This window comes from Monodon monoceros, unplaced genomic scaffold (assembly GCF_005190385.1).
Source record: "Monodon monoceros isolate NGI ecotype Baffin Bay Population unplaced genomic scaffold, NGI_Narwhal_1 Super_Scaffold_5, whole genome shotgun sequence".
Taxonomy (NCBI): Eukaryota; Metazoa; Chordata; class Mammalia; order Artiodactyla; family Monodontidae; genus Monodon; species Monodon monoceros.
In genome coordinates, this window is record NW_021703782.1 from 28,236,188 (window position 1) to 28,257,996 (window position 21,809).

At 40.4% G+C, this 21,809-nt stretch overlaps 1 protein-coding gene across 8 annotated transcripts in view; it reads right to left on the minus strand.

The window, feature by feature from the left end:
* Positions 1 to 21,809, minus strand: part of AOPEP (aminopeptidase O (putative)) — a 357,857-nt gene that overhangs the window by 288,925 nt on the left and 47,123 nt on the right. For 7 of the 8 annotated variants that reach the window (XM_029202684.1, XM_029202679.1, XM_029202680.1 and 4 more), the window contains exons 2-3: positions 12,524 to 13,436; positions 360 to 526 (exon numbers count right to left, since the gene is read on the minus strand). In XM_029202684.1, the coding sequence (XP_029058517.1) occupies positions 360 to 526; positions 12,524 to 13,299 (943 nt within the window). In that variant the 5' untranslated portion in view covers positions 13,300 to 13,436. Of the gene's footprint in view, positions 1 to 359; positions 527 to 12,523; positions 13,437 to 21,809 lie in introns of those variants that run through there. The other variant, XM_029202686.1, reaches the window with a different exon arrangement.

Genomic DNA, 21,809 nt, shown 5'->3' on the forward strand with positions numbered 1-21,809 from the left:
TGTACAGGCTCCATGACCAAACCACAGATAACTCTACTATAATGGTGTTTCCATGGCACACTTGCCTGCCCAGAAAGTCTTCAACCAAGAGCACCCACTTATGGCCCACAAACCATCAGCTGAAAGCAACTGCCTTAATAATCTAGGAATTGATAACTCTGGCATGAAGAGCCCCACAAGCCATGCCTAGGCTCCCAAGTGCCTCTCCCCATCCCAGGCTGTTTTCTCTGACAGGATGTTTTATAGTATGTTCAGTCCAGCCCAGCTAATAAAGGAGCTCTTTTAAAGTGGAGAAAAACACTGTGTTGGGTTGCTGGCTCCAGCATGTGTGCAATACATAAAGAACACATGTACAGTACCTTCCCGAAGCTGTGTTGGCTTGGCAGAATTTTCCCCACTCATTAAAACAACAAAAGATGCAGCTGCTCGAACTGTAGCCTGCCATGTTGACATGGCAACGGGTGGCTCCTGGCATGGAAAAAGGGCCCTGTTGTTTATGGGCGATCCCATAGTATAAACACATGGCCTGCAGAAGAAAGACAAAGAAACAAAGGGGGAGAATCTTTAAAATGAGTTGTCACTTTTCTCACCACCATGGTAGCGAAGGTTAAGTTGAGCTTTCAAAGAGAAAATATCTCAGACTTTGTAGCTGGCTGGTTTCAGAGCATCTTGAACTGAAACGGCCAAGGGCTGTGTGAATAGCTGAGCGGTAATTTCTCCCAAATGGATTACTTAAACATGTAAAGAGAGTTTTTTGTTTGTGTGTTTGTTTTTTAAGGGGAAAAATATTTTTTTGGATAAAGTTTTAAATACTAGTCTGCCAAGTTAAAGTTTACATTAACCTTGCCCCTCCCTTTAGGCCCTTAGGCCTTCGAAAGAAAAAAGTTTTAGAGACATTCTTAAAAAATTGTGGAAAATATTCTGGAAAAGAAAATATGTTTAGCGATCACTGAGATATTAATACTTAGAACAAACAAGCCGGTGGTCTCAAATCCAGTGCTGGCGGACAGATACCCCCAATCTTGGAAACCACCACCTCAAATGGAACCCTTGTGGGAATCCTTGTGTGGAGGCCAAGAACAGGGGTTGGCACATCAACAGGACTGTAGGTCACAACAACCAGGCTTGTGACGGGAAGGCCAAGTGCAGAGCTGTTACCAAAGCAAGTGTAGGAAACCAACGGCATGACATTAGGGCTCATTCTGCTACAGTTAAAAAACACAAACCCACACATACCAAGAACAGTCCCTTCCATGATTAAGTCACCGACAGAAATGGAAAAAAAAATCTATGAGATCAAAGAAATCTATTCTTTTAACACCACAGAGGAGAAGGTACAGACTGACCCTCAGGAAGATGTCTTAGGAAAATGTTTCTACTTTTTGCTTTTCATGAGTTATGGCAAATATGATATAGTTTTAATCAGCTTGATTTATAGAGTAAATAATAGAGCAGAGCACTACCTCTCTCGCATAAACTGGTTTTCCTCTTTAGTTAACATTGTCATGACTGAACATTTACTGTGTTCTTACAATAAGCAAGAACACACAGAATGATGGCCCCACTCCACCAGTCAGGGTCCAGGAAGGAAAAAAGAAACCAGTCTAGGACTTAATAAACAGAGGTAATTTAATATAGGGAATTGGTCATACAAGTAATAGAAGTGCTGAGAAGCCAAACAGGGGAGAGTGAGGCAACTCAGAGATTAGCCACAGTGGTAAGGAGCTGTGACTCCACAGGTTGGAGGAGCTACTGTTACTGGGTGTTACAGGGTCATTTGACACAAGCCAGAGTCACAGTGGGGAATGTCCAATGGGTGCTGGGACCAGGGAGACTCAGTCATTGATGGAGATGCCAAAAGAAGCAGAAAGAGGGGAGGAAATACCTTGTTTCTCGCCAACACTCAAATGTTCCATCGATACCCCGCATTGGCCAAACCTGACAGGAAGCCAGAAGACGAGGCAGCCTGAGAAATGAGGTTCCTTGTCATTCAGAGATCATAATAAGAGCAGAAAATGGACCTTAGAGCAAACAGGCAGTCTACCTCCTAGAAGTGTATATGCTGTGATAACTCATAGAATTGACATGAGGCAGGGAAAGAAGATTAGAAATTCAGAAGACTTTAGTCCTGGCTGGGTTACCAACTCATTAAATGGCTATGGAAAAGTCCCTTGACCTCTCTGAGTCATATACAAAATGGGGATGGGGGGCAGGTATGTGACTTCTATTGTCTGTTCTGGTCCATAAACCTATGATTATGTCCCAGAAACATAGATACAAGAACAAAGGCAAATTTTCATGGAAGGCCCAGAATCCCCCATCGATTTCAGTGAGTGCTGGGCTCCCACCCTGGTCCCCTTGGATCCTTGGTTAATTGACTTAGCCTTAGTTAACTGCCCAACTTCAGGTTGTTTGAGAACCTAATGACGAAGTCACCTAAAGCTACCTCCTCCTAGGCGGGGCTGCTGGTTGTGGTTGCCTGGGGTGGGGGGCGGGATGCTTTAGCAGCTCAAGTTCTGAAAATTCCACCTGTTTTTTCCCAAAAGGCCCATCTTAGGGAAGGATCCCAAGACGAAACGTATGGTCAGTGGAAACGGAGTATATTGTCACTGGCCAAATGGCAGGTATAACTCCTCTTCCTCTGCCAATGGCAGCCATTGAGAATCAAGGCTTTCTTTCTCACTGAAGTAGAATGGACCCCACAATTTTGCTCAGCTCATGAGCTTTAGGAATCCACTTCCAATCTAAGTAGACTTGTGGAGATAAACCTATTTGTGACGCTCACAGGGAAGTGGGAGGCCCTTGCCTAGAGATCGCCTAAGACTTTCTCTGCCTCATGCACAGGGGAAGCTGACCCCATATTATGGTCCTAAGTCTAGGGTACTTAGGCCAAGTCTGAAAGTATCTGTGCTCTCTTGCTTTTGCACGCAGCACCTCATTTCCCTCGGGTGACTCTGGTGCTACAGGTCTTCCCTTCCCTGCACAGGGAGCAAATCCTCCCCAAAAGACTGGCTTGCCCAGATGTTTGCTCTCCTTCTCCCGATAAGCTTGGGTTGGAGGTCATGCTGGTATATTATTATGCATTCCACCTGTGCCCTTAGGTATGTGGTCCCCAAGGCCTTCTCCATCAGCCTCCATACCTCTTTCCAGAAGAAACAATCAGATTTGAGATGAGGTCCTATGTGAGAAACACTGCAGAGGAAGAATCAGAAAGACATAGTGATTTGCTGCAGGAGAAGGAACAGAAGGCCTCTCTGAGGTAACCAACTTTCAAGATGGACCCCAATGACCCCTGTCCCTGGTACTCACACCCCTGTGTAGTCCCCTCCCACATTGTATCAGGTTGGCCTGTGTGACCGATGGCTATGGCAGAAGTGATGTCACTTGTGAGATCAGATTATTTAAAAATCTGTGACTTTTTTTTTAGGGGTTTTCCTCTGTGTCTCATCACTTCCTCAGGACAGGGCAGGGGGTGCCATGTCATGAGGACACTCAGGCAGTCTATGGAGGAGCCCATGTGGTAGGAACGAAGGCCTCCGGCCCACAGTCAGTGAGGATCTGAGGCCTGTCAACAACCTTGCACGTGAGTTTGGAAGAGGATCTTCCAGCTCCAGCCAAGCCTTGAGATGTCTGTGGCCCCGGCAGACAGCTGACTGCTACACTGTAAGAGATCCTGGGCCAGAACAACCCAGTTAAGCTGCTCCTGGATTTCTGACTCTCAGAAACTGTGTTTAAGTTTTGTTCTTTTAAGCTGTTTAGTTTTGAGGTAATTTGTTATGCAGCAATAGATAACAGAATTTTCTCAGGTTTCTGCCTCAAGGGAGAAGATGGATCATGAAGCTATGAAACAAGAGAAGAAACTAAGGGTACCAAGCAGGTCACAGGAAGGGACAAGGGAGAAGGAGAGTTCCTACCTGTTTCATTTGCATAGAAAGGGCTTTACACACCATATGGCAAAGGACACTTGTATGGACACAGATACCTCAATTTCCTAACCCCAAACAGTATAGTGTCCAACAATGGGACTGAGTGTCTGAAATTAGACCTATCTCAAAAATTTAGAAATGATGATGTTATGAAGTAGTAAGTTACTGAGGCTGCAGGCAGATCTGAGTCTGGGTATCGTACACAAATAGGGAGGTGGGGAGGGAATCCTTCCATTGACTGGATTTAAAAAAGCATGTTATCACCATCATTTCCTCCCCAGTTCTCTATTATTTCCCCCTCTAAACAGCCTAGTTCTAGATATTTTGTTCTAGAGTTTTGTCCTGATCCCCTGTCATCCTCTTGAAGGCTCTTTTTGCATTGGCGCCTGAAGTCTCCCACCAAGGGGATTAGATGCCTGGCCAGATCCCAGGAAGCTCTCACCTCCAATCCTCCCACTGTCCCCACAAGTCTCTTTCTCTCCCCTCTTTATATGGCTGGGGCATCCTTTCTGCCAAAGTCTATATGTTTTCTTTCTAGCTTTCCACTTGGTCTCTAGAGCTATAACTCTGAAAGTATAGATCAATTCATCTGTCTAAAAGCCACACCCATAAATATACCCTTGTCTGATATGACTGAATCACTTTCTTATTGGAATGTTTTCAGAAATAGGAAAACAATCCTAGGCAAAATTTCTTGAAAATGTAGATTCCCTTCATGTTCCCAGTCTACTCCCTTCATGGCCTTTTCTTCTTTCTCAGCTGCAGCTTCACTCCTCCCTCCTCAACACACGCAAACCGAGTGCCAGTGACTTCATAACCGATGGTTTTTTCAGCTTTCACAATCTGATATTCTTATGCATGTCACACGTCATGGTGCAAATGTCTAAAACAATCTAAAGTTAAGTAACTACATTTTAACAGGGATGAAAGCTTTAACCCCTGGATAAAGGTCTAGTGGTGGCATTTTGGGCATCCGACAGAAAGTGGAGAACTGGTCGACACAAGGTCTTCGCGGAGTTAAACCCTCCTGAAAATCATACTCTCTACGTGGTGACTCCTATCACACACACATTCCCCACCCCTCCCTCCCCCCGCCCCTGTGTCCCAAGAGGGGAGGAAAATCTATGTGCATTTATAAACATGCTCTGCAGTTATCTGGGTATGTAATCACCGAAAGAAATGCAGCTGTGTTTATTCAACATGCACAGCCTTACACCTCGGCCATGTTGCTAAAATGCTTATGGGATAGATGTTTAGGCGCCAGCCTGCAATTCTGATGTTTATAACTTCATTATTTCCCAACTGAACAATTTCTTCCAACATGAAAAGGAAAACTCTCTTTCACCAGGGCTCGTTCTACATGCCCTGGGATACCCACCCGCATGGAAGACCCCCCTGGAGAGCCCAGACTAACTGCACAGGAGTTGTGGAATGGGAGGAGGCCACTGAAAATCAGAAAGAAAACAGGGTAACATGGGGGTCACAGGCAGGCCCGTGGCTTGTTGCGTTGAAAGAACTTCTAAATTGAGGAAGAACCTGTCAGAGTTACAATTACTTCAGCTTCTTGTGTGTATGCGGAATAGTCAAATGAGGATAAGATACACTATGCTGCTATGGTCTGAATGTGTCCGTCCAAATTCATATGTGAAATCTTAATGCCCAAAGTGATGGCATTAGGAGGTGGGGTCTTTGGGAGGTGCTTAGGTCATAAGGGCACAACCCTCATGAATGAGATTAATGCCTTTATAAAAGAGGCCAGACCGAGCTTCCTAGCCCCTTCCACCATGTGAGGCCGCAGCCAGAAGTCGGCAGTCTGCAACGCAAAAGAGGGCCTTAACCAGGACCTAACCACGCTGGCATCCTGATTTCCAACTTCTAGCCTCCGGAACTGTGAGAAATAATTTTCTCTTGTTTATAAACCATTCGCTCTGCAGTATTTTGTTATAGCAGCCCAAATCGACTAAGACATCAACTAAACTAACATGTTTGCTTGTCTTTTTAGGAGGAGCCATCTTTAAAGCCATCTATAAAACTTGTAGGGAATAGATTCAAACCATATATTTTCTTTATTTTCAGTTTACTATATGCATGTCTTTTTGCAGTCGGAGTGAAAGGGGGTTATTTTTAGTTTAAGAAAATGTTTCAAGTTTCACCACTTTCCATAAAAATCACCCATTTTCAGAGACTTGATTATCACAGATCAACAACTGGGGAGAGGGCTGCTTCAACAGACTCGGGTAGGAGGTGATGAGCCCCCTGTTGCTGTGGGTGTGGCTTGATGGGATGTTTTCCCACACTGATCTGGTCACTGGAAGCCAGGGGACCACAGATGTGACAGCTCCGTGGGTCAGATTCTTTTATAAACTCCCCAGAGTTACAAAGTCTTCAGGCCTCCTCTAATTCCTTTCCATCTGTACTCCTTCCTGCACCCGATCTTTTTTATGGCTCCATGTTCTCATTAAACCTAAGTTACAATTTCCATTGTAGGTAAGCAACCCTCTTGCTTTCTTGTTACACAAAAACCAAGAGCAGACTACTAAAACAGGAAGTGTCAACCACAACTCTCTCTCTCACCCCTATACACACACACACACACACACACACACACACTCTCACACACACCCCTTCTTTATTATCATTCTTCTTCATGGCACAGTCACCAAAACTGTGACTCGCCAATCATAATAAACATATATGGCAAGTTCAAGGAGAATGCTGCTTTGACTTGGATAGATTTTGTGTATGGTCAAAATGGACTGGACTGAAAGTGGCTTTGAGTCAGAAAGTCACCTCTCCTTTAACAGAGGTGTTTTGGGTGCAAAATAAGCAAGCTGTTTGTACAGGCAAAGATAGCACTTTTCATCTGGAAGTCCCTTGTGAGTGTAGGATTTCATGTATGGAAAACATTTGGAGGTCCTCTCACGGAATTTTCTCATTTTACACACGAGGAAATTAAGCTCCAGAGATGTAAAATGACTTATGTGAAGTCACATAGCTAGTTGGCAGCCCAGCTCTGAGTACTCAGTTCTCTTGGCTCTCACTTTTTAGATTCTTTTCAACACTCCATGCTTTTGGTTATAGGTCATTTTGATTTGTTATCTTCTGTTGATGTTTGGTGATTCATGGTTTTTTTTGTTGTTGTTTGGTTGGTCATTTTTGTTACTTGTTTAAATTAAGACAGTCCATCATTGCCTTTCCTCGCAAGACTCAACTGGGATTCTGAGAAATAGAGATCCATCTACACAGTGCAGCAAGGGGATAAGGAGGCTGAAAAAGAACACTTCCAAACATTTTCATGTTTGGGATTATCAATTCCTCCTTTGCAGTTATACTATGATATTATAGAATTAATGGGTATTTCCCCTTCAGTTCTCATGAATTTTACATTGGTTTCTTGAGGGGGGGAAAAAGGTATTAATTACAGAAATGTTCATTTTAGACCTGAAATCTCTTCTAAAATATCTTCTGCTCATTCTTTTAATTTTAAAACTTAATAGTAAGATACAAAACAATGAAACTATTTTCGTGTTTGTGTGTGTGTATGTGTGGTGGGGGGACACGTTTTAACATCTGGTTTCGATATCAAACTAAAAATACTCCAAAGGTCTACATCGTCCTTGGTCCAACAGCTGAACAATAAATATAATTTAAAAAAATCGTTCCCTCCTTAGTATTTTGCCAATATCATTCTGGCTTTGTCTAAAACAAAGAAACATCATACTGATCTAGGAAATTTTAAATTTTAATATCACTTTAAGTTATAATGTATTTTCCTAGTCAGCTACCTTTAACAATGACCCAAATAATTATAGTTTTTAAAATAAATTTCCTATGTTTAACTGAATTTCCCCTCCGTTCAACTCATGTTCAGTGATGTCATCAGCTTAAGCAAGATCTCCTAGACCACTTGGCTGGTTCCACAACTATTATAATGATCCAAAGGGAAAAAGGAATGGGTTACCAGAAAAAAATGCTTTGGTTTTAAATAACATTTTATTCACTGGCATGGAAAAAAGGCAGGAAAATGCAGAAAGTACATAAACTTTGAATAAAGATTTCCATTTTTTTAAAGATTTTTTTTCTTAAGTATGTTGAGGCTCTAGAATCAAAAAGATATTAAGGCCTCTTCCCGTCTAGCTTAGCAAGTACACCGTTACACATTCTTTACTGTCCCAGGTCTCATCAAAATATTTTCAAAGGGCACACATACTCACACACCACAAAAAAGTAAACATTTTTTCCAAGAAGCATGTATCATATTGTTAAGTATGTGGTTATTTCATCAGTCAGTTTTAAAGGTCACCTAAAATCCAGTATCTGAATGATGGAGGCAAGAAAGAGCACTTAGGTTCAAGAGAAGCCAGAACCCCACAATGGCTAAAACAAAGTAAGAAAATGTAGTTTTGTTTGTTTGTTTGTTTGTTTTGCGGTACGCGGGCCTCTCACTGTTGTGGCCTCTCCCGTTGCGGAGCACAGGCTCCGGACGCGCAGGCTCAGCGGCCATGGCTCACGGGCCCAGCCGCTCCGCGGCATGTGAGATCTTCCCGGACCGGGGCACGAACCCGTGTCCCCTGCATCAGCAGGCGGACTCTCAACCACTGAGCCACCAGGGAAGCCCAGAAAATGTAAAAACAAAGTCTAAAGTCCCTTTTCTATACCAGGTTACTACATTAATTTTAATCATCATCCTTAGGCTTCTCTTGACGTGACAGTTTCTGAAGACTTTATTTATGTTGGCCTTGAGAGTTTTGAGGAGTACTGGTCAGGTGTTTTGTTGAAAGTCTGATTTATCTCATGTTTTTCTCTTGGTTAGACTGGGGTTACGGGTTTTGGGGAAGAAGGTCACAAAGATGCCATTTGCATCACACCATACCAAGGGTGCATACTATCAACGTGACTCATCACTGTTGACGTTAACTTTGATCTCCTTGCCGAGGTCACATTTGTCAGATTTCTCCAATGGAAATTTACTTTTTCCCCCTTTCCATAGTGTCATCTTTGGAAGGAAGTCACTATGAATAGCTCACACTTAAGGAGTGAGGAGTTATGCTCTACCGTGATAAGGGCAGAGTATCTATATAACTTGGACTTCTTTTGCACCATGGATTTGGCTATTCTCCTCCATTTGTTTATTTAAGTCAATCACTGTTTTATATTAGTATGGACTCATGGATATTTATTTTATACTTTGGGTTATCATCCAAAACTATTTTTTGTTTTGTTTTGTTACTTTTTTTTAACATCTTTATTGGAGTATAATTGCTTTACAATGGTGTGTTACTTTCTGCTTTATTAAAACTATTTTATTTTGTTGCTCAGTTTGAGTCATTAGGAGTTCTTTCAGATGGCTCCTTGGACTTTGACAGACACACGTAATTCCAGGTTCTTGTTGCTGCTATTTGAGCATTTCCTTATTTTCTGGCACTATAGATGCTCCAGCTTCATCTTGCATGTTGCCTGCCCCAGTCCCAGCCGTTTCTCCAAGAAGCCCTGGTTCCTTTACTGGAGAATATATTAGAAGCCAAGATCCAGGCACTAGGGTACACTCACTGCTTCTAAACCCACTCAGCTGACAAACAAGGAAATATATGTGTGTATGCTATCACTTGCAAACAACCATATCTGTAATTATTTCTATATGCAACCATCTGTATCTATAGTATGCTAAACATGAGTTCATAGTGATGTCTCCAATTCTAATCCATTTCCACATGGATCATTCTAGCCTCCTCCCCTTGCTCATCTGTAATCTCCCACTTCAGCAGTGAGAAACCTGACTCCCATCACTTGCACCCATTTACTAAATTGCTCAATTCCAGGATACATGTACAGTGGTACCAGTATTGTTAACCTGTACCCCCATGGGAAACAACTCTATCAACTACAATACAGTATTTATGTACAGTTCCTTTTGCCTTTAGCCTTACAGATTCAACTCATTTCCAAAGTTACTTAGGTCAGTATCTTTTTCCTCTACTCCCTTCAGTGAGGTTGTTTCATACATTTTTAATACAGCTAGATTGTTCTGTCACATTTTACATTTCATCCTAGGATCCTCTGACCTCTTGATTATTTATTTACATATTATCAAACAAAATAACAAGTTTTATTATCAACAAAGGGTAGGATAAGAGTGGGAAGGGAGAAGCCACTGATGGAACTTGAAAGGAAAAGTACCAGTTTAGAGCTTTTCTTAAGTTTCTGTCTAGTATCTGCTTAAAAATAGAAGTTTATTGAAAGCTAATATAATTTGTTTTTTAAAATGTATTGAAATCTTTGCATACAATAAAGGACATGGTAAAAATCAAAAGTAAGAAACATAGCTCCCTTTCACAATTAACACATGGATTTTTGTAGGAGCTTTCAGTAACTTTATTCAATTTTCCTACTTGTAAAATGGGAATAAAAAGTTTCTCATTCAGACTAAGAATTTATAGTAGGCATATGGATAGTATTCTGCCATTCAAGGATAAAAATGTAACCACTACTTTAGTTTAATAAATGTAGACTCTATGCCTTGAAGGAAGTAAGCTCTACCCAGTTATATTTTTCACATAATTGTGAAATTTTACATTTTCACACAATTATATTCATAAAGCATTGTAACCCTGATGATTACTATTTGCTCATATCACTAAGCAATTATTTCTGTCTAGTAACCTGGGATCCTTGGGCATTTTAAGTCCTTACAGTATCCAAACAGTTACCAGTATATATCTAGATTTATTCTTAAGCATGTGGGAAAATTTATATATAGAGATTTGGTGGCCATTCATGGAAGATTATCTTGAGTATAATAAAATTCCCCCAAAAAAAAGAAAAGAAAAAGGAGAAAAAAAATCTTTGAGGATTAAAAAAATTTTTTTATCCCTGTAAGACTGCATAAATGCCATTTATTTACTAACATATAATCACAAACTTCCAAAAATATACCTTAAACTCCTGCTGTGATCATGTGTTTTACTGAATTTTCAGAAAAGGAGACATCAAGAGTAAATTCAAGTCAACCTTTCAGGAGCAAAATGTGCCCACGGACCTTCTGAGTTTCTTTAAGGAAACCAGCATTTATCAATAACTCATTCCTACTCAACACTTTACATGCAGTGTAATTCACAAGTCTAATCTCTTTCTTTGTAGTAAGCACTGAGAAGAAAGCCATGTTTGAGGCCATTACTGAGAATTTCTTCTAAATACTGTCGACAGTTTCTTCTTCCCCGTTATTCTAATTCAAAAATGAAATATCTGAGAGTATAAAATCTAGAATTTCCTAGTTAAATATTCAGAGACAGTATATTGTCAAATCTTACTGAAAAGCCCATCTTCAATAATTTCAAAAAAATCTGAAGATACAGTAGGAACACCTATTTCTTTCCCTCACAGACTCCCAAGAATATCAAACAAGTTATTCTATAGATAAGTCACTATGCTTTTGTACTGATGTAAATTTGCACCACCGCTGCACTATCCCAAAGGCCACCTCAGACTCCAGCAGAAATGACAGGAAGCAAACTCATTCTGAGCAGGGAGGGAGACCAGAGCAGGAGGTAAGATTAGAGGCAAAGAACGGGATAATGAGAGCTCAAAGTCAAAGTGATGCTTTAAAAAATATAATCTAGAAGGTTTTTTGGGGGGGTGAGTTGGGGGAGAGACGTAAGCACTTTACCGAGACCACTGCCTCCATTAAGGGAGTCCAATGCTATAAAAGAAGGCGCTGAAAGCAAGCTCACAGAGATGAACACTCCTCCAACCAAGATTGCTATAATTATTGTATTGCTTTGCAGTACATTAGCACAAAGAAATAGGTAGAATAATGAGGAATCAATAAAGTTTGATTTGAAAATTCTCAAATTCTAAAAACCCTGAACAACTGTTAGAGGACAGGCAAGAAGAAAAGAACAAATGACTGCCTAAATTTACCCACCCTCTGAACATCGATGCCTCATCAATTCCTTCTCCCCACACAAAAAATCAGCAGTCTCCTTGGTGTCAGATACCCAGAATCATGGTCAAAGAGGCAAGTGTGGACTCAGCAAGACTGACTGTCACCCTCAGAACCAAATCTTTCCAGTGTTTGAGGGTTCATATTACACAATAACTGACAAAGTCCAGGGAGGCATTGCTGCCAAGAGACAGGTACAGTAAGAAAGCCACAAAGCAGAGCTGGCTTTATTTGGAAGCACTTTGCCAGGCTTCACACCAACCCAACTTGGCAGCTATGTAATCCCTCAGGGGGAATATGAAGGAATTTTGAGAAAGTATTTGCTCAAAGATACGTATCGTTTCCATCTACAGTACTGGAAGCTGCCAGCAGAGATCTCAACAGAGAGCTAGGCTCGGCATTTAACCATTAAACCTGACTTTCAGTCTCCTAACTCAGAAATACAGGGGCTTAATAAAGTAATCTTTTCATCCTGACTTAAGGGAAGTAATCCTATTAAGAGTTCAGCATGCCTGGGAATTTACCTGCTTCACTGTGGGTCGAAGGATTTAAGGTTAGATGGGTAATGCCACAATAAAGAGGAGTGTCTTCACATAGACTCACCTCCCGGTGTGTAAGATTAATGGGCAGGGGACTGCAGAGTGCCCAGATAACCTACCTGCCACTCTGGTCTGAGGTCCACGTAACTGATCGCCCCTGGGGTTTGGTTGTGTACTGTATCCTTATGGCATGAGGAAAGTCAGTAGCTGTCTGAACCCCTGTCTTCCTGATCTGTAAGCTCCAAGTGTCAATGTCAAACAGGAGTTCCCCACAACCAGGAGCCTGGCTGCAGCGAGCATAATAGTCTAACTGCTCCCTCCAACGATCTGCAGGCAGAGCCACGAGTTCACGTACAATCTGATTCCTGAGCTTGGGAGACCTTGTAAATTTTTCAATACCTGGCACAGCAGCAACATCCACCTCCTCAACCTTTAACACAGATAAATCACAGCAGTCCAACACTAGCAAAAAATCCTCACTCCCATGATTCCCTGTGTCACAGCAGTACTTTGAGCTAGAAATCCCAGAAGCCTGTTCCTGGTTGTCATGGTTACCATCTTTACCAGACGTATCTTTTTCACCTTTACCACAGATTACAAAATCATTATATCCCATTTTAGATGAGACGGTCCTTGTATTTGTCACAGGAATATGGCAGGGTTCAGGCGTCCTAAATTTGCAGGCTTCGTTTGACTCTGATGGGTAGGTTTCCTCAGTGGAACTACTCTGTTTCTTGAATTTATTTCCAGACTCGAAGAAAAGCACTATGGTGCCCTCAATTATTTGACTTTCGAAATCCACATCTAAATCCAGTACATAGTGCTTCACAAGTATGTGGCTGGTGTTGGCCATGAGAGGCAGGTCATCTCGGGAAGGATCCAGCTTTATGTCCATGGTATAGGTGTTGTTCGAGAACTTTGTTAAAATCTCAGAAGGGGCTTCCTGTCAGTCCCAATCTTCCAGAGTCATAAATGGCTGCTTACCAAAAAACACCCGATGTCACAAATTAGGGTTCCACAACTTTCAGTCCCCTGGTAAAGAAGAAAAACACAATCACACAAAATTCCAAACAAGACCCTTTGCTCCTGCAACTGCTGCTTCTGCAAGTTGACTACCTCCTTAAATAATTCCCCAATGTAGTAGAAGCTCATGGCTAGAAGGCAGACTAATCTTTTTGACTGACATCAAAGAAAATTACATTATGGGTTTCTAAAAATATTTCAATTATCAATGGAATGAAAGGGGCCTCCACAAAACCAGAAGAATCATGTTCCTAACTAGAACAGTCCTTGTTTCGGAAAACAGCAATTGTTAGGCAAAAGTGTAACATCACTGTACGTCTTGTTTTAAAAGATATTAAATGTATCGTTTCTAATTTTGTGCACCAAAAGAAAAGGGATTGTTTCTCTACTGTGATTCTAAGTAACAAATGTGAATGAAGGCTAAACGGTCTCATATGTTTTATTCTTTGAGAGTAATCATTTAATACATACAATGTAACTCCAGGGATTATTGTACTTTTCACATTAGGACTGCTCTCATATCAGCACTTCCAGTAAATTACAGGAAAATGAGCCAATTTACCAAGAGTGCATTCTAAGTATTCCTTTGAGATTGTTCATGGAGATTTTTCAAATTTATAGTTAAATACTCAAGGTATATCATTACATCTTAATAGCTGAAAGCCCATTAACATTCTGGATAATAGCCTTCTTGTGGCAAACGAAAAGGTCTTCTCATCTGAAAAAAAAAAAAAAGGTATGCAAATGCCTATAAAAGGAAGGAGAGAAATTAAAACGTGGAAACAGATGTTGTAATAAAATGCCCAAGTTCTTCATAAAAGTTCTGATCAAAATGTAGTCCTATTTTATAACAGCAATCCAGCTAAAATAAAAATTATTTGAAATTATTTCAGTCCCTGTTGTGTACCTAATTTCTTTCAGCATATTTTTTTTTAACGAAAAGTGGGAAAAAAAATGGCAGGGAAAAAGAAACAAAAACTCTGACAGAGTAGATGTATTTAAAATCACTTTTGTATTTCTAAATATCAAGAGGTATTCTTTTATCAACAGCAAAACAACATTACTTGCTTGACTTTTCAAGTAAAATTGAGCCCTCCATTTTTATTGTTTAACTCCTCCTCACTTCCCTTCTAACTTTTTCGGCCAATCTCCTAGACTCTTATTTCCTTTCCTTCTAGATTCTCATTCCAACAATCAAAACTATTGAACTTTCATTTTCTACCTCTCCACAGGCTATTTCCTCATCAAAATCTCACCTATCCTTAAAAGAAGCTGGCTTCCTGCAGCCTTGTACAATCTGGTTTCAGGCTATTTTTTCCAGTCATGGAGACCACACTCGCTTTGAATCCTTGTCCTCTAGTCAAAGGGCCTGCTCAGCACACTGCTCCCTAAAGATGACCTGACATCTTGCCTCCGTGCTTTCTGGAGGCAAGTAGTGTGCCACACCTGGAGTGCTCCTGGCTCCCACCTCCCATATCCACCTGCCAAATTCTCTTCTCCCTCCACACAGTTCAAGTCCAATTGCCTCCTGAAATCCTTCCCTGCCCCCTACTCTCCCTCCCCCATCCCCACCAAACTGTATGTGGTAATACACACTTTGACTTTAAGAATGATAGGAATTGAGAGAAATCAGGGATGTAAAAGAATAGTCTGAGATTACCTTAAGGAGAAGCTGGCACTCACTTTAATCCTAGAAAAGTCAATGGGCAAAGGGAATAAGCCAGGGTATTTTCTTTTCTGCATGAGAACAATTGAACTTGTCACATAATGAATAATAAACTACAATAAAGCTACTGGCTATATCTATGTAATTAGAAACAACGGATGCTAAAACTTCATCGTGCTGGTGTTTGGAGCTGCTGTAATGCAGTATTTTGTTGACTGGGCTATTTTTTTAATAAAAAAAAAAAATGAATACACACACGAGGAAAAGCCTGAATCAATTAAGACAAGGCTTAACTTTGTGGCTGTCTAAACTATCAAATTTGAAAAAGAATACTTTAGTATGTCTAATAATATAGATAAAACCATTTATTGTCTAACCCTAAAAGATTCCTTCATTTACTTGTGAAAGTTAATATAATTTAATAAAATATATTCTATAGAGTAGTTTTCATCACTTCTGTCCCTGGTGGCTGTCCCTAGGCTGCCTTAGAGCCCTGCCCATCCAAGACTGTTAATGTCACTTTGTTTGTCAACCTAACTGGAAATCCTTTTGTCCTCTTCAGTACATTCTTTTTTTTTTAAATTGAAGTCTAGTTGATGAACAATATTATATAAGCTACAGGTATACAATTCAGTGATTCACAACTTTTAAAGGTTACACTCCATTTATAGTTATTATAAAATATTGGCTATATTCCCTGTGTTGTACAATATATCATTGTAGCTTATTTTACACATAATTGTTCATACCTCTTAATCCCCTACCCTTATGTTGCCCCTCCTCCTTCCCTCTCCCCACTGATAATCACTAATTTGTTCTCTATATCTGTGAGCCTGCTTCTTTTTTGTTATATTCACTCGTTTGTAGAATTTTTCAGATTCTACATATAAGTGATCTCATACAGTATTTGTCTTTCTCTGTCTGACTTATTTCATTTAGAATAATACCGTCGAAGTCCACCCACATTGTTACAAAAGGCAAGATTTTCATTCCTTTCTATGGCTGCATAGTATTCCATTGTATATGTATACCACATCTTCTTTATCTGTTCATGGACATTTACGTGGCTTCTGTATCTTGGTAAGTGTAAGTAATGCTGCTAAGAACACTGGGGTGCGTGAATCTTTTCCAATTAGCGTTGTTGTTGTTGCTGTTTGAATATATACCCAGGAGTGGAATTGCTGGGTCATATGGTAGTTTTATTTTCAGCTTTTTGAGAAACTTACATACTGTCTTCCACAGTGGCTGCAACAATTTACATTCCCACAACAGTGTAGAAGGGTTTCCTTTTCTTCACATCCCCTCCAACATTTGTTATTTGTGTTCTTTTTGATGACAGCCATTCTGACAGGTGTGAGGTGATATCTCATTGTGGTTTTGATTTGCATTTCCCTGACGATGAGTGATGTTGAGCATCTTTTCATGTGCCTGTTGGCCATCTGCATTTCCTCTTTGGATAAATGTCTATTCAGGTCTTCTCTGCCCATTTTCTAATCAGGTTGTTTGGTTTTTTTTTTTGTTGTTGTTGTTGTTTTGATTTTGGGGGGTTTTTTTTGATGTTGAACTGTATGAGCTGTTTATATATTTTGGATATTAACCCCTTATCAGTCACATCATTTGCAAATATTTTCTCCCATTTAGTAGGTTTAGTAGGTTGTCTTTTGTTTTTGTTTTTTTTTTCCTTTGCTGTACAGAAGCTTTTAAGTTTAATTAGGTCCCATTTATTATTTGTGCTTTTATCTCCTTTGTTTAGGAGATAGAGCCAAAAGAACATTGCTGTGATTTATGTCAGAGTGTTCTGCCTGTGTTTTCCTCTGGGAGTTTTATGGTTTGGGGTCTTACATTTAGGTCCTTAATCCATTTTGAGTTTATTTTTGTGTACACTGTTAGAGAATGTTATGACTTCATTCTTTCACATGTAGCTGTCCAGTTTTCCCAGAACCACTTATTTAAGAGACTTTCTTTTCTCCCTTGTATATTCTTGCCTCTTTTGTTGCAGACTAGTGACTTTATTCCTGGGCATTCTATCCTGCTCCATTTGTCTATATTCTGCTTTTGTGCCAATACCATTCTGTTTTGATTATTGTAGCTTTGTAGTATAGTCTGATGTCAGAGAGTGTGATTCCTCCAGCTCTACTCTTCTTTCTCAAGATTGTTTTGGCTATTTGGGGTCTTTTGTGTTTCCATACAAATTAAAAATTTTCTTGTTCTAGGTCTGTGAAAAATACCATTGGTATTTTGATAGGGATTGCATTGAATCTGTAGATTGCCTTGGATAGTATGGTCATTTTAACAGTACTGATTCTTCCAATCCAAGAACATGGTATAGCTTTCCATCTGTTTGTGTCACCTTCAATTTCTTTCATCAGCGTCTTATAGTTTTCAGAGTACAGGTCTTCTGCCTCCTGTGGTAAGTTTATTCCTAGGTATTTTATTATTTTTGATGTTATGGTAAAGGGGATTGTTTCTTTAATTTCTCTTTCTGATAGCTGTTAGTGTACAGAAATGCAACAGATTTCTGTATATTAATTTTATATCCTGCAACTTTACTGAATTCATTGATGAGTTGTAGTAGTTTTCTGGCATCTTTAGGATTTTCTACAAATAGTATCATGTCATCGGCAAATAGTGACAGTTTTACTTCTTCTTTTCCAATTTGGATTCTGTTTATATCTTTTTCTTCTCTGATTGCTGGGGCTAGGGCTTCCAATAATATGATGAATAAAACAAGACAAGGGCATCCTTGTCTTGTTCCTGATCTCAGAGGAAATGCTTTCAGCTTTTCACTGTTGAGTATGATGTTAGCTGTGGGTAGGTCCTATATGGCCTTTATTATGTTGAGATATGTTCCCTCTATGCCCACTTTCTGGAAAGTTTTTATCATAAATGGATGTTGAATTTTGTCAAAAGCTTTTCTGCATCTATCAAGATGATCATCTGGTTTTTATTCTTCAATTTGTTAATGTGATGTATCACATTGATTGATTTGCAGATATAGAAAAATCCTTGCATCTCTGGGATAGATCCCACTTCATCACTGTGTATGATCCTTTTAATGTATTGTTGGATTCAGTTTGCAAATATTTTGTTGAGGATTTCTGCATCTAGGTTCATCAGTGATATTGGCCTGTAATTTTCTTTTTTTGTGATATCTTTATCTGGTATTAGGGTAATGCTGGTCCCATAGAATGCATTTGGAAGTGTTCCTTCCTCCACAATATTTTGGAATATTTGGAGAAGGATAGGTGTTAACTCTTCTCTAAATGTTTGGTAGAATTCACCTGTGAAGCCATCTGGTCCTGGACTTTAGCTTGTTGGAATTTTTTAAATTACTGACTCGATTTAATTACTGGTAATTGGTCTGTTCATATTTTCTGTTTCTTCCAGTTCAATCTTGGGAGATTGTACATTTCTAAGAATTTGTCCATTTCTTCTAGGTAGTCCAGTTTTCACAGTAGAGTTGATCACAGTAGTCTCTCATGATCCTTCATATTTCTGTGGTGTTGGTTGTAACTTCTTTTGCATTTTTGGTTTTATTGATCTGGGCCCTCTCCCTTCTTTCTTGATGAGTCTAGCTAAAGGTTTATCAATTTTGTTTATCTTTTCAAAGAACCAGCTTTTACTTTCATTGATCTTTTCTATTGTTTTAGTTTCTATTTCATTTATTTCTGCTCTCATCTTCATGATTTCTTTCCTTCTACTATCTTTGGGTTTTGTCTATTCTTCTTTCTCTAGTTCCTTTAGGTATAGGGTTAGGGGCTTTTTGGCTTTTTTTTTTTTCCTATAAGTTATGATAATGTTTTATTTTATTTCTTTTTTCCCAGCTTCATTGTGATATAATTCACCTATATCTTATTTTTTTCCATTCTTTTTTTTATTGAAGTATAATTGATTTACAATGTTGTGTTAATTTCTGCCATATGGCAAAGTGATTCAGTTATACATACATACACATTTTTATATTCTTTTCTATTATGGTGTATCATAGGATATTGAATATAGTTCTCTTGAACTATATTGAATATAGTGGTACACAGTAAGACCTTGTTGTTTATCCATTCTATATATAAGAGCTTTCATCTGCTATAGGGTTAGGTTGTTTATTTGAGATTTTTCTCGTTTCCTGAGGTAAGCCTGTATCGCTATAAACTTCCCTTTTAGAACTGCTTTTGCTGCATCCCATAGGTTTTGGATAGTCATGTATTCATTCTCATTTGTCTCCAGGTACTTTCTGATTTCCTCTTTGATTTCTTCAGTGAGCCACTGGTTGTTTAGTAGCATATATATGTAATTGCTTTAAGTTGTTGATCTGTTAATTTCAAATGCATTTTAACAACCCAACAGTTGTACTCTCCTCCCCTCATGATTACTATTTTTGATATCATATTTTACATCTAATTGTTTTGTGTCTCCCTTAACTGCTTATTGTGGATATAGATTATTTTACTACTTTTGTATTCTAACCTTTCTACTAGCTTTGTGCATGGATGATTTCCTACCTTTATGTTTGCCTTTATTGATGAGCTTTTTCATTTTGTAATTTTACTTGTTTCTAGCTGTGGCCTTTTCTTTCTCACCTAGAGAAGTTCCTTTAACATTTGTTGTAAAGCTGGTTTGGTGGTGCTGAATCCTTTTAGATTCTGCTTGTCTGTAAATCTTTTGATCTCTCCATCAAATGTGAATGAGAGCCTTGCTGCATAGAGTATTCTTGGTTGTAGGTTTTTCCCTTTCATCACTTTAAATATATCATGCCACTCTCTTCTGGCCTGCAGAATTTCTGCTGAAAAGTCAGCTGATATCCTCATGGGAGTCCCCTTGTATGCTATTTGTTGCTTCTCCCTTGCTACTTTTAATATTCTCTTTATTTTTAATTTTTGTCATTTTAATGACTATGTGTCTTGGTGTGTTCCCCTTTGGGTTAATCCTGTAGGGGACTCTCTGCACTTCCTGGACTTGGATGACTGTTTCCTTTCTCAGGTTAGGGAACTCTCCAGCTATTATGTCTTCAAATATGTTCTCAGCCTCTTTCTCTCTCTTTTCCTTCTGATACCCCTATAATGCAAATATTAGTGCACTTGATGTTGTCCCAGAGGTCTCTTAAACTGTCATTTCTGTTTTTTTCTTTTGTCTGTTCAATGTCAGTGATTTCCTCTATTCTGTCTTCCATCTTGCTGATCCCTTCCTCTGTATCATTTAGTCTACTGTTGACTCCTTCTGGTATATTTTTCATTTCAGTTATTGTATTCTTCATCTCTGTTTGGTTGTTCTTTATAACTCTTTGTTAAAAACTTCTAACTTCTTGCTCTGTGCATACACTCTTCTCCCAAGTTCTTTGATCATTTTTATGATCATTACTCTGAGCTCTTTCTCAGGTAGATTGTCTATCTACACTTCACTTAGTTCTTCTTCTGGGGTTTTATCTTGTTCCTTCATCTGGAACATGCTCCTCTGATGCCTCATTTTGCCTGAGTTGCTATCTGTATTTTTATTTATCTGGTAGGTTAATTATGTTTCCTGACCCCAAAGAAGTGGCCTTCTGTAGGAGAAGTCCTATGTGTCCCAGCAGTGCACCCCCGTCTCATCATCCAAGCTATATGTTCTAGGGGTTTCCCCATGAGGGCTGTGTGGGTCCTTCTGTTGCAGGAGGCTGACTATGTGGGTGGTCTGGTAGTCTTGGTTGGCCCCTAATCCACTTGGCTGCCAGGCCCTGCCTTGTGCAGAGCCTTCTGGCTGCTGGTTGGCTGGGCCTGGTCATGAAGCAGCTGACTGCAGAACCCCAGGGTGCCTCTGGGCTAGTGCTGGCTCACTGGTGGGCAGAGTCAGGGTCCAGCAGACTCCAGGGCTGTTGTCTACCCACTGGTGGGTGAAGCCGGGTTCTGGGGTTAGTGCTGGACTACTGGCTTACAGAGCTGGGTCCTGGAGTCTGGCTACAGGGCCCAGGGATCCCACAGCTTGTGTCAGATCACTGGTGGGGAGGGGCTGGTTCCTGACACAGTTGGGTACAGTATCCGGGATATCCCAGAGCTTGTGTTTGCCTGACAATGGGCAGGAACAGGGCCCAGCTGCCCCAGGGCAGGATCTGGCCTGCTGTAGGCAGGCTGGGTCCATAGGCTGTGGGATCATAGTTTTCTTATACCTGGTGACTGCCCCCTGAAGTGTGGAGCTGGGTCCTGGCCCTCTGGTGGGCAGGATCATGCCTAGAAGCATGTCTAGAGGTGGCTGTGGGCTCAGGAAGTCTTTAGGCAGCCCATCTGCTGAGGGGTGGGGCTTGTTCCTACCCAGTTCATTTCTTGGCCTGAGGCATCCCTACACAGGTGCTAACGAACAGTTGGGTGCAGCCAGGTCTTAGAACTGAGCTAGAGGGAGGGTTCCATAAAGGCACCTACCAGCACCAGTGTCCACATAGTAGCAGCTCCCCAGAATGGCTGTCACCAGTGTCTATGTCCCTAGGGTGAGCCACAGCTGACCCCCGCCTCACTGAGAGACTCTCCAAGACCACAGGTAGGTCTGGTCCAGGTTCCTATCAAATTACTGCTTTTGTCCTGGGTCCCAGAGCATATGAGATTTTGTGTGTGTGCTTTAAGAATAAAGTCTCTGTTTCCCACTAGTCCTTTGGGACTCCCGAAATTAAGTCCCACTGGCCTTCAGAGCCAAATGCTCTGGTGGCTTGTCTTCCTGGTGCAGGACCCCCAAGCTGGGGAGCCCAACGTGGGGCT